We start from the raw sequence: 11,336 nt of genomic DNA on the forward strand, positions 1-11,336 counted from the left end.
TCACCACTATTCGAAGCGAGACACCTATCAAAATTGGATTCATTTGAAGAGCGACTAAAAAGGAAATTATGTGCTTGTGAACAAAAATGATCGAGGAATAGTCGTAATATTGATTGGAATATTTATTTCGAGGAATGAAATTATTTTCCGTGACTAGTAATGATGATAATTTGCCTTTGCAGGTCCGACATGATTCAAAAATCGCGGTAAAGAACAATTTTGGTCACGTGGAATGGGTTGTTATTGACCGAGGCGTATCTAGTCAGCGATTGGTCACAGCAATCACGTGACCTCCTGTAACGTCAACCTGGACTACCGTCTGCTGCTGCTGCTGCTGGTGCTCAGTTGGACTTCTCAGCGAACTTTCCACGAACGGAGCATTGACGCTTGCGGTTCGAGCTACGATTTCCTTCTTATCGAAGGACTTCTTCGTCCTTTGGTCGTGAACGTTCGTTTGGACATTGTATATATGTTCGTTTGGAATTTATATTTGGAATTGGTGAAATTACTGTTGCCCGGCTTCGAAACCTTGACAGTTCTGAACTGTCTTGAATCAATGACGGTTCTAGTGCGCGTTCGTCTCTGTTGAATTTCACTTGAAACGTCGATCGTGATCGTCAACACGTTCCCGCGATCTTTATGAATGTTGTCGAAAGAGCACATCCTGACATGGTTAGATAAATTTTCGAACGGAATAATACGCGTTCTATTGACGGAAGACGGGTCATAAAAATATACGTTCGTATGATATCGCGGCAACTTTGAAGTAGTACCAAGTCGCGTTCACCATTCACCGTTCATCGTTCACCGTTTGCGGTGAAACCTGCCGTCTGGAATACATTTCGAAGGTGATTCAACGATAGGTTGATCTACAATGTGCAGCATGAACTACATCGGAAAATTCATAAGTAATTTTCGCGATTTTTACAATGAGATTAACGCGGCGACACTCACCGGTGCCATTGACGTTGTCGTCGTCGAACAGCCGGATGGATCGTTCACTTGCTCTCCTTTCCATGTTCGTTTCGGGAAACTCGGTGTGCTTCGTTCTAGAGAAAAAGTGGTAAGTTTCTTATTTTTTAAAATTAAAATTAGAACAATTGGAAAAATTATAAAAATTATATGAAATCATATATTTTTTTCTAGGTTGACATAGAAATAAATGGAGAACCAAGACAAATTCATATGAAACTAGGAGACTCTGGAGAGGCATTCTTTGTCGAAGAAGTTGGGTCCGATGGTTCCCCAGCAGATACAGAAATTCCACCTCATTTAGCTTGCTCACCCATTCCTGATGATGCATGCTTTTCCCTATCTAGATTTAACGATATTTCTGCTCTCTCTCCAGAACAGAGAGACAAGATCCTTACAGAATCTGTTGTATCGATTGAAACAGAAAAGTGGGAACAAATGTCAGCTCTACCACCGGATCAACGTGAGAAGTTTTTGATTGAACAATTTTCTGATCTTCCTGTGGAACGTCGTGAAAAATGGCTCCAAATAGCATCTTTAACTGCAGAAGAAAGGGACAAAATGTTGAAAGAGAATTTTGAAAACATGTCTACATTGCAGAAACAACAAATGATTTATAAACAATATTCTGCTCTAAAAAGCGAAGACAAAGAAGAGTTATTTAAAGAGAATTTCCCAGAATTACCTATAGAACAAAGACAGGACTTTGAAAAAGCGTTATTAAGTAACTGGAAAGAGAAAGAAGAAGAAAAACGTGATAGTTTGAAGAGCGAAGAAGAAATTTTTGATATGGATGGTATAAATGATGACGAAACGCGTACAACAGCTGCATCGACTCCTAAATCTTTCGTAGCAGTAACTTCATCTGAAAGAATTCGCAAAATTAGTGTGGTAAAGAATGATTTCAGACCAATCACAGTAGATGTACAGAATAGCGGTAAGGAAAAATCGAGCGATGAGTCGAATGTATCCTGTAAAAAGATTTTAAAAGACGATAACGTTGAAGAAAATAAAAATAATAGTTCGACGAAAAGAAAGCGAAAGAGGAAGAGCATCATGAAAAAGAAGGGATCGCAAAGAAAAACCAGTAATGGCAGCAGTAGCCAAACAGAAATGAGCGAAAATGATGCATCGGTTCTGGATGAAGCTGTTAGCGAACCTGTAAGTCTTCTACGAATTTAAAACATCTTGTATTACTCCTATCATTGTTTATTATTATATACATTGTTCAAAGATGTTTAAGGGACCAAGTCCAGTGGCGGAATTAGAGAAAACGAAAAGTTACGCTGAATCTATGACCTCTATGCAAGAAACAGAAAAACGTCCTGAAACGGATTTCCATTTTTTTAGCGATACCGAAGTTACCAAGTAGGTTTACGTCAAACATATTTATAAATTACACGTGTATGTTTATCTAGAAGCGGTTAGGAATACGTGCATGATAACTGTTTACACGTAAAATTAATTGTTGCACTCTTATTACAATCGCTTTTAATAGGAATCAGGATTCTAGGCCATGTTCACCTGTTCAATCTGATACAGAGTTTGAAATGCGTAAAATCACACAAGAAGGCACAGAAGGCGAAGATAAAGGCCACCAACAAAGTTGGAAATGGGGTGAATTACCGAATTTACCCCCTGAGCCGACACACGCGCCTCTCAGAAATTCAATGAATTCTTCTGCTAATGATAACCAATCAAATAACAGTTAGTACATTATTACGAGTATATTATATCATTCTCGATTCATCACGCGTGTACATTACATTGATGGATAGTAACGTTACATTCACATTGCATCAACGTTCACTTGACACGCAACTGCTGGTACACTAACTAATTGCTAACTGCTTTTTTTATGGTAGCGGAAGCACACCGATCTATGCTCAGTGGTATGTTTTCATTCATGAAGAAAACTTCTCGAGTAAGACACAATCCGGAATCTGAAGGGATCTATCTCAGTGACATTAATGCTGACGAATTAGATCCAGAAGTTGCGGCTCTCTATTTTCCTTCGTCTCATAGAGGTACAGCAGCGGTTAAAGGTACAAATGATTTCTTTTCACTTGAACGTATAATCTTTCTACTAACGTATCATTTAACTGTTGTTTGCATTATTTTCTGTAACGGATCTTTTTCCTTGTTTTTCCCTTTGGAACGTGTTGCGCAAATTCGAAATGAAATTAGTAATTTCGTTCGAATAGTACTTTGTAAAAAAACTTACAGAGCATAGATTTCATGTGCAATAACAAATAAGTGCTTTTAAAATGTGCAAGTGGAAGTAACATGACGTTATCTTCATATATCTGTATCTATATATATACATATATACATATAGATACAAAGGCGATGGATGAAGAAGATACCGAGTCAGGTAATGGGCCAAGTATACCTCAAAGTCCAAATAGCGTTGAGGGAGCTATTGGTGGACCAAAATCGTTGGACAGTGACTTCGAGGAACCAAAACATTCTATATTTGATAGCAACATGGATATTAGTTTATCCTTGTGCGGTGGTTTAGATTCCGAAAACGGGCCATCGAAAAACGCTTTTCACCAAAACTTGCTTCAATATGAGGACATTTGCTCTGATCCAAAATTATACGAGAATTCGAATTTGGTTGTGAAAATTAATGGCAAATTTTATAATTGGGCCACTGCTTGTACAATTGTAATGACTTATGCTGCTTTTCAAAGACATTTGCCACAAAATACAATAGAAAATCTGTATGCGCAATGCATGCCTTTACCAATGCATGAAGAAAAGAAGCAGGAGAACAGTGAGAAGCCTGAAAGCCGCGGTGGTTATAGTTCCTGGTTTTCGTGGAGACGTTCTACGCAACCAGCAAAGAAGTCTCAGGAGCTTAGTCAAAGTAAGGTGACTTTAATTTTACTTGGAATCTTTCTTTTTCGAAGTATCGCTTTTCAAATTTCCGCCTTAAACGTTGCTTTCTAGCCGATGGAATCGGTGTACAGTCTTCAGAGCAGTTACTCGAGTCAAAGGAGAACAGTCCAGTTGATGAAACACCAAACACGGAAGCAAAGACTGATCAGAATGTCGAGCCTACGTCCGTCATTGATACTGTTGTAGAACAGCGTACAAAACTAAAAGATATCGCCAAGACTGAAAAAAACCGTGAAAGAGAAGGTGAAGGTTATAGTGGTAGCGAAGATTCCGATAGTAATCACAATGAATCACAGGGAATTAAGATACCGAAAGAAAGAAGATCCTATTACGAATTCACTGAAAAATACCGCAAAACTTTAAGGTTGTCATCTTCGCAAATTGTACGTATTTTTACAATATGCTGAATATCATATCAATATACATAACATACATGTGCATCCTAAATCTTGCTTTGTATTCATTTTCTCTGCAGGCTAGTCTCGATTTAAAAGATGGAGCTAACGAAGTTGTGTTTAGTGTGACTACGGCTTATCAAGGCACAACTCGTTGTAAATGTCATATTTATAAATGGAGATGGGATGATAAAATTGTTATTTCCGACATTGATGGAACTATTACAAAGTCTGATGTGTTAGGTCATATATTGCCGATCGTTGGCAAAGACTGGGCCCAATCAGGAGTTGCTCAACTCTTCACAAAGATAAAAAACAACGGCTACAAATTGCTCTATCTATCCGCTAGAGCGATCGGACAGGCTAAAGTTACAAGGGAATATCTAAAGAGCATCAGACAAGGAGATCTATCGCTTCCGGAAGGACCGTTGCTTTTGAATCCAACCAGCTTAATTTCAGCATTCCATCGCGAAGTAATAGAAAAAAAGCCGGAAGAATTTAAAATATCTTGTCTCAGTGATATTCAGGCATTATTCCCGGAAGGTACGAAACCTTTTTATGCTGGTTATGGAAATCGAATAAATGTAAGTACCTATCTTTCTCGGTCTTTCACTTTTCTTTTTTACTTGGATTTGGTTCAACTCCTGCTGGGTCGCTTAATTTTACGACTTTTCGATTTTTCGTTTGCTTTAGGATGTTTGGGCGTACCGAGCTGTAGGAATTCCTACTATGCGGATATTCACTATAAACCATAGAGGTGAATTAAAACACGAGTTAACACAAACATTCCAATCCTCGTAAGTAATTCTACACATTTCTTTTACTTTTACTACTTTTAGTACAATATATATTTTTTCATATCGATACGAGCAAAAAAATATGCGTATGCAAGTATAGTATTTACATACTATTATACTTCATTTCTTCGAAAAAACTGCAATTGGAAACGTTATATTTCATCGGGATTTTTTGTATCGACTTACTACAAATACAACTATAAAATACAGAGCAAAGGAAGTTAAATATTGGTTATTAAGGAAGGGACATTGATAGATCGGATATTTCTGTGATTACAGTTACGCATGTCAATGCGATATCGTCAATGAGTTGTTCCCACCACTACCCATGTGACACACCTACTGATGGCGGCACAACCGTAGCTCTTTCATACTGTTAGCCCGATCGATAATATTTCGTTGAGAATATTTTCAAAACAATATATTTTTGCCATTGGTGTAGAATCATGTAGAATTTATATTTCATATACGTGTATAATGTATAACAACATACTACCTCGCAACTCAAATATCATTATATACGATGTATTTTTTATATAACGTTAAAGATATTTATAATACTCTAGTATTCTGACATCGTAATAATACCTACATACAAGCAGTGTAACGTATGTTCCATATTTATACGTAAAAGTTGTTGTCTCGGAGATTAGTACATGCACAATTAGATAAAAATATTTTCCTCCAGTGGCAATTAAGATATGATGGAAAATTATTTCGTTACTTCCGACGTCACTAGTATGTTTTGAGGTATTTGGTTGTGCAAGAACTCTTTCCTCTGTCTTCCTATGATGGATAGGGTAAGCGTTTGTTTTTACACAGTTGCTTCTTATTGTTTCTCAGTGTTCACTAGTTCAGTCATCAACAACCATAACGTTGTCATCACATTATTTCTTCTTGTTATACAAGTTCATAAAATAATCGTCATGTAGTTGCAGTCAAGATTATTCAGAGAATTAATACGTTTTAGGATGAAATTAAACTTCTCTGAAAGAAAGGTTTTAAGTGTGTCACTGTATACTACAATGCAATTTACATCATTCTTGTCTTCTTTTTTTTTTCTCTCCCTTCTCTTCTGTGACTATGCACGAATTATCAACCAAGTACTTCGAACATATTGCATATTAATTTATCGTGTCTTTTCGTTCCATAAAAAGCAAAAGGATTCATCGTCCCTTTTCCGAATGTGTCTGTGTACCCATTCTTAAAACTAAAATTTGATATTTAACTTTCTGCATGTACACTTTAATTACACTGAGTAAAATCATTCATCGAGGAACGATATTACTACGAATCTCATTTGATTTTCTCCTCGAATACTAATAACAACATTTCTTAAATATCATTCCTATACATTCGACAACTTTAGTTTCATGTGTGATGAGCTAATAGAATTGTCAAATAATACCATCCATGTATCTTTCCCTTCTTAACGTTTACAACATTCGATGTTTATCATTATTCAGCGTTCTTCGATCTTCATTGAACAAAATCACAGTAATACAAAAATAGTACATCTCTCGTGAAATATGATTTATATTTATCTTTTTCAGATATTCGAACATGAGCTTCATAGTTGACCATCTTTTCCCAGTTTGGAGAGAGGATGCTGCAGACGAATTTAGCAATTTTGTGTATTGGCGGGACCCAATACTAGAAGTGCCGCCATTTGATGAACTTTATGCTCAAAATCAGACTACTTAAGAAAAGTGCGTTTTTCGCCAAAGCAATATGGTACTCTGTTCGTAACGCAAAAACAATTATCATATTTAGCTACCTTTTTATACTCTGTGTATTATTGGCCATAGTGTTCTCGACTGGTGAGACCATCTATCGATTCTAATAAGTTTTATAAGCTTGATGTTATCGCATTTCATTTTTCAGAAAGCATCAAATAAGAATGAATGTACGCAAAAGCTCTTGCCACTTGATCTAATCGACTTACGAATATTGTGAATTTAATCGGTCTTTTACGATTCAGTTTAAGTACATTCCAATTCGATGTTAAAATAGTCAAGCGCTATTGATTAAAGGGAGTAAATTGATTATACATATTATCACATCAGTCAGGGAGCACCATGCGTGCCTCTCAATATTAAAAAAAAAAAAGTCATTTGAAAATGATCAGAGCGAATCGCTTACGTGCTGTAGACTTAAGATGAAAACATGCGAACTTCTACATTAGGATATAGAGTAGAAAAGATTTTTAACGTCTCGCTAAGTTATTAAAACGTGGTGATAAGCTTACGTCTATGAAATGATCCATCGATGTTTCAAACAGATTGGTTGTGCTAGAAGGTATTATTCCTTAATGAGCATATAATGGCGATTTGATGCGTTTACTCTCTTACTAGCGCTACACAGATTAGTTTCTCAAGGAATTACGTTCGATTTTATTCGAAACTGTTTCACCATATAAATATCTAATATGTTGTAATATATTTTAAATATCTATTTTAGTTTATTTTTATTAAACATTTTGTTAGAGACATCCTTATTTATTTTTATATGAGATCTCTGTTGAATTAGCGTGCTGTGAGATTGCCATATCCTAGAGTGTACTCATTTATGTATTGTGATACTTGGATAAAAGAATTAAGGTTTATCAAATGATCAGAAAAACGATGGTAATATACAAAAGCGAATCGTAATTCGCAAGGAGAAAAAGAATGATGCATAATTCTAATTTCATTACTGTGTATCTCAAGATATGATAAAAGATATGCATTAAAGCAGGATAGTAACAGATTGAATGATGCTATCTTTTTCTCTTTTTGAATATCTTTAATAACTCGTATCATAAAACCTCTGCATACATAAAAATACAAATATATCCGACCAAAGAATAGAATTGAGAACAGCTTCTATTATTTGAAGTTAGCAATTATATAATATTCCGATGTTCATCAACAAGATATATATAGTTCTAGTGTTAGATGCAACTTGTTTACTGGCACGATATGCAATACGTATTCCGTATATGTATCTATTTGGTTACCGTAGTAGAGGGATTTTTTAGCGAATTGTAAATGATTTCGTTCGTCAGAAAAGAAAAGGAAGAAAATAGTAATAGAGGTGGCCGTGATATACTTCCCTACCGTGTACAGTTCTCTGTTTCAAAAGTATATTATTTTTTGCCTAGTAAATATGTATATAATTTTAATTATTATCATAGAATGGTATTTGTAAATTAAATGTTTAATTTTTCATATTATTTTATTCCTTTTGTTAATCATGTTACACTTATAGTACAAATAAATTTAAATATATTTATAATTTCGTTCATAGGTCTTTATGTAAGAGATTTATGTGCTTTTACGGAAATGGAAATTGAAAGATATTAAAGAAAATTTGACCAAACGGATAAGTAAAACGAAATTGCGTTCAGAAACGTACATTTACAGATGTTTATCCATATGCAAAATCTCGACAATTTGAAGCATTCCCTTGTTAACAATTAAAGCGTAGCATAAAGTTTTGAATGCTTTTCCTCAATAAACGTATATTGCGCTTAATTAGATGTATTAGACATTGATAAAATAAAAATAAATTTACTATGAAAACGTGTTTATACGTAATAAATAAATTTTGTAGACTATTTCTAGTTAATATTTGAAGTAGATCATTTAAGACTTTTCTCTAACAAAGTATTTTAGCCCGTTTAGGTCGGATTCGAGTGTAGAATAGTTTCTTGTGAATAATAATACATAATATTTTTGTACTTTCGATTTCATTCAATATGTTATACTGTTATAGAATTGAAAATGCTAAAAGAAAATGTTTCTTGATGCAACGGGTACCATGTAATTTTCGTATCTTTGCTTACTTCGGTCGATGTTGTCAATTATTATATAAACAAATTCCTACATGTAGTAATCGTATCATACATATATTAATATATCTGTAGTATTCGAAGTAATAAATGACGATATAGCAGAAAATATATGTATCGAATGTCGAATCGAAGAATTGTTCATCAGAATCCTGCATTGTTTATGTATTTTTTTGGGGGTTGAAATAATATTTAGATACGCACGAAGATGTCTAGTAGCTTACTCTTTTATTACGTGTTTATATCAAAAGAGCTGAATAATAATTTTCGATGCTATTACATTCCATCTATCGATGTCCTACTTGGCCAACGTGTTTTGGTCGTCTATAATACCGATTAGAAAACGTCGTTGTTATTTCTCTTCATAATGTTACAAATATTACCTGTAACATATTATCTAGAATCTAGATACTTACTTCATACTTGAATCGTTGTCTGTTACGTTTAATATCCCTGTCATTTTCGATTGTATCCAGAAGATCAATACTTGTTAAGCTGTCTTTATTACGGGAATTTGCACCAAATATTACTTTACGGCTTGTTGCCCGTGAATTTTCCAAACTCCAATAATATATGGTCTGCGCGTATTACGACAAAATAGTTAAATCTTGTATAACACGAATAAACTTAATAAAAAGTATAATATAGGTTAATATGTACGTTAAGTTTACGACTTTTGAACTTACCCACAGAATACCAATTATCCAAAATAGTGTAAAATATGTCGGTAATGTCATTATTATGTTTGTAAAGAAGTTCGGAAAAAAAGTAGTAATTGTCAGAAAAATGTTACATAATTTTGCTGTTTCAAAGCAATAGAGAAATCTGAACTGCTTAGATAATAGTATATCGTTTGTTTTAAACAGAACGCATAAATATTATGAATAACTTCATGTTTGTCTTCGTTAATGAATTTATTAATAAGGTGTAACAAAGTATTTATAACTATATACAAACATTCATAATCTTTACTTAAAGCAACAGTGTGCATTTCATGTATTATCAATTTCATCTGTTTCTTCTACATCCATTTGATCTATGTTTTCTTTAGCGTCATCTTCTGAAGCTAATTGTTTGTATCCATGTTTCTTAGAAAATACTCCTATTGGTGCCAATTTAAAAGTAGCCAATGGCTTACCTAGTAATTTCTATCAGACAAAAATTACTTAGACAGATTACTTCTTCGAGTACTTTACAAACCATGTATCTAGCATACTTACCAAAATTCTAGCTTGTTCTGGACTTAATGTTTGTCCCTTTTTACATACAACATACTCCTTAATTAATGTCACTACACCTTTCTGCAATGCTGTAGGCATACCTAATTGTCTTAAATGAGGTTCTATGCTATGCGGGAAGTCTGCCATTGGTCCCTCAGGTAAAATTATAGTTTCATCTGTAACGAAACCTGATCTAGCATAATCTGCTTCTTTGTACTCCTTCATCCATTGTAACACCTAGAAGAAAAAGTGGAAAAAAAAAGATAACGAAAGAATGCAAAACATGAAACTCAAGTGTTTATTTAGAAAAAATGTATAAAATTGTAAAAAACAAGTAAATACTTCTTTTTTGCTCCTATTTGTAAAAAGTAAGCCACATTGTCCCTTTAATGCTGCAGATAATTTATACAATCCTTCAGCAGTTTCGTTTTCAGGCGATTTGCCAAAGGCCAAGGCTATCACTTTATTTTTACCAAAGAAAAACCGGCTATCTTTCCAATCGCCTCTCACATCTTTAAGTTTACTGTTACGCATATTATGTACGGATATAAGAAATATTCTATCATACTTTTCGACACAATTTCTGACATCTTCTATAATTTGTTGTTTCAAAGCAAGCCCTTTCTTGCTGGTTTTAGTGAGAGATACTGTGAAATAATAAAAAATTCATCGGCTGTGCGATAACACAAAGTCTAATCTACGCTATTGTTTATTAATCGGATTTTACTCGACTAGGTTAGTTTTAAAACTAGATTTATTTGCAAAGGCACTGCTGTTAATAAAATAAAAAATGAATACAGTAACATTACTTTTCTTATCCCTTTTAGATTTCGGCATCTCGTCGAGAGATTAAATAACAAATTACACCGTACGGTTTCTAACGAAGTACGTCAATCGAAGAAACACGTGTTACGGCAATGGATCACGCTCTAAACCTCTAAGAAAATGGCGGTATACATGCTACATATATTTTTCATACGTACATAGATAATTTTGTTAAAATCCATTAAATCCGATGAAAGATCTTCATGCAAGTAATATTAGTTTGGTCAGAAATATTCATACAGTTGATACAATTCGAAGGATAGTAGAAAAGCATAAATGAATTTTGAATTCAGTCGATGAAAAATTGTAGCAAATGTGAGTATGTGCAAAAACATGTGTATAGAGTGATAAACGCAGAGGCAGATATCCATTATTATTATGATACAGTTTC

The 11,336-nt window shown here is 34.2% G+C and overlaps 2 protein-coding genes and 1 long non-coding RNA gene across 4 annotated transcripts; 1 reads left to right on the top strand and 2 right to left on the bottom strand.

Annotated features, from left to right (window-relative positions):
* The first annotated feature begins 370 nt into the window (after nucleotides 1-370).
* Lpin (phosphatidate phosphatase LPIN) lies at nucleotides 371-6,777 on the top strand. 2 transcript variants are annotated; one of them, XR_013003170.1, is made up of 11 exons: nucleotides 371-1,063; nucleotides 1,147-2,133; nucleotides 2,207-2,340; nucleotides 2,471-2,679; nucleotides 2,838-3,017; nucleotides 3,311-3,844; nucleotides 3,928-4,259; nucleotides 4,352-4,855; nucleotides 4,965-5,068; nucleotides 5,348-5,868; nucleotides 6,622-6,762. XR_013003170.1 is itself a non-coding variant. In XM_076391317.1 (10 exons), exons 1-10 carry the CDS (start codon nucleotides 875-877, stop codon nucleotides 6,770-6,772), a joined length of 3,324 nt encoding a protein of 1,107 aa, XP_076247432.1. In that variant the 5' UTR covers nucleotides 371-874; the 3' UTR covers nucleotides 6,773-6,777. The 2 variants fall into 2 exon arrangements, 1 of the variants encoding a protein (XP_076247432.1); XM_076391317.1 differs by lacking the exon at nucleotides 5,348-5,868 and having other exon boundaries at nucleotides 6,622-6,777.
* A 2,336-nt stretch (nucleotides 6,778-9,113) lies between these two features.
* Nucleotides 9,114-9,758, bottom strand: LOC143187232 (uncharacterized). The gene is made up of 3 exons (XR_013003171.1): nucleotides 9,587-9,758; nucleotides 9,317-9,478; nucleotides 9,114-9,224 (listed from the first exon to the last, which is right to left on the bottom strand). It is a non-coding gene; the product is annotated as an uncharacterized LOC143187232 (long non-coding RNA).
* Nucleotides 9,759-9,797: 39 nt separating this feature from the next.
* Nucleotides 9,798-11,112, bottom strand: Rplp0-like (ribosomal protein LP0-like). The gene is made up of 4 exons (XM_076391319.1): nucleotides 10,930-11,112; nucleotides 10,463-10,767; nucleotides 10,121-10,357; nucleotides 9,798-10,048 (listed from the first exon to the last, which is right to left on the bottom strand). The coding sequence occupies exons 1-4, from the start codon at nucleotides 10,955-10,957 to the stop codon at nucleotides 9,893-9,895; spliced, it is 726 nt and encodes a 241-aa protein (XP_076247434.1). The 5' UTR covers nucleotides 10,958-11,112; the 3' UTR covers nucleotides 9,798-9,892.
* Between the last annotated feature and the right edge of the window lie 224 nt (nucleotides 11,113-11,336).

Source organism: Calliopsis andreniformis, unplaced genomic scaffold (assembly GCF_051401765.1).
Source record: "Calliopsis andreniformis isolate RMS-2024a unplaced genomic scaffold, iyCalAndr_principal scaffold0022, whole genome shotgun sequence".
NCBI classification, from domain to species: domain Eukaryota; kingdom Metazoa; phylum Arthropoda; class Insecta; order Hymenoptera; family Andrenidae; genus Calliopsis; species Calliopsis andreniformis.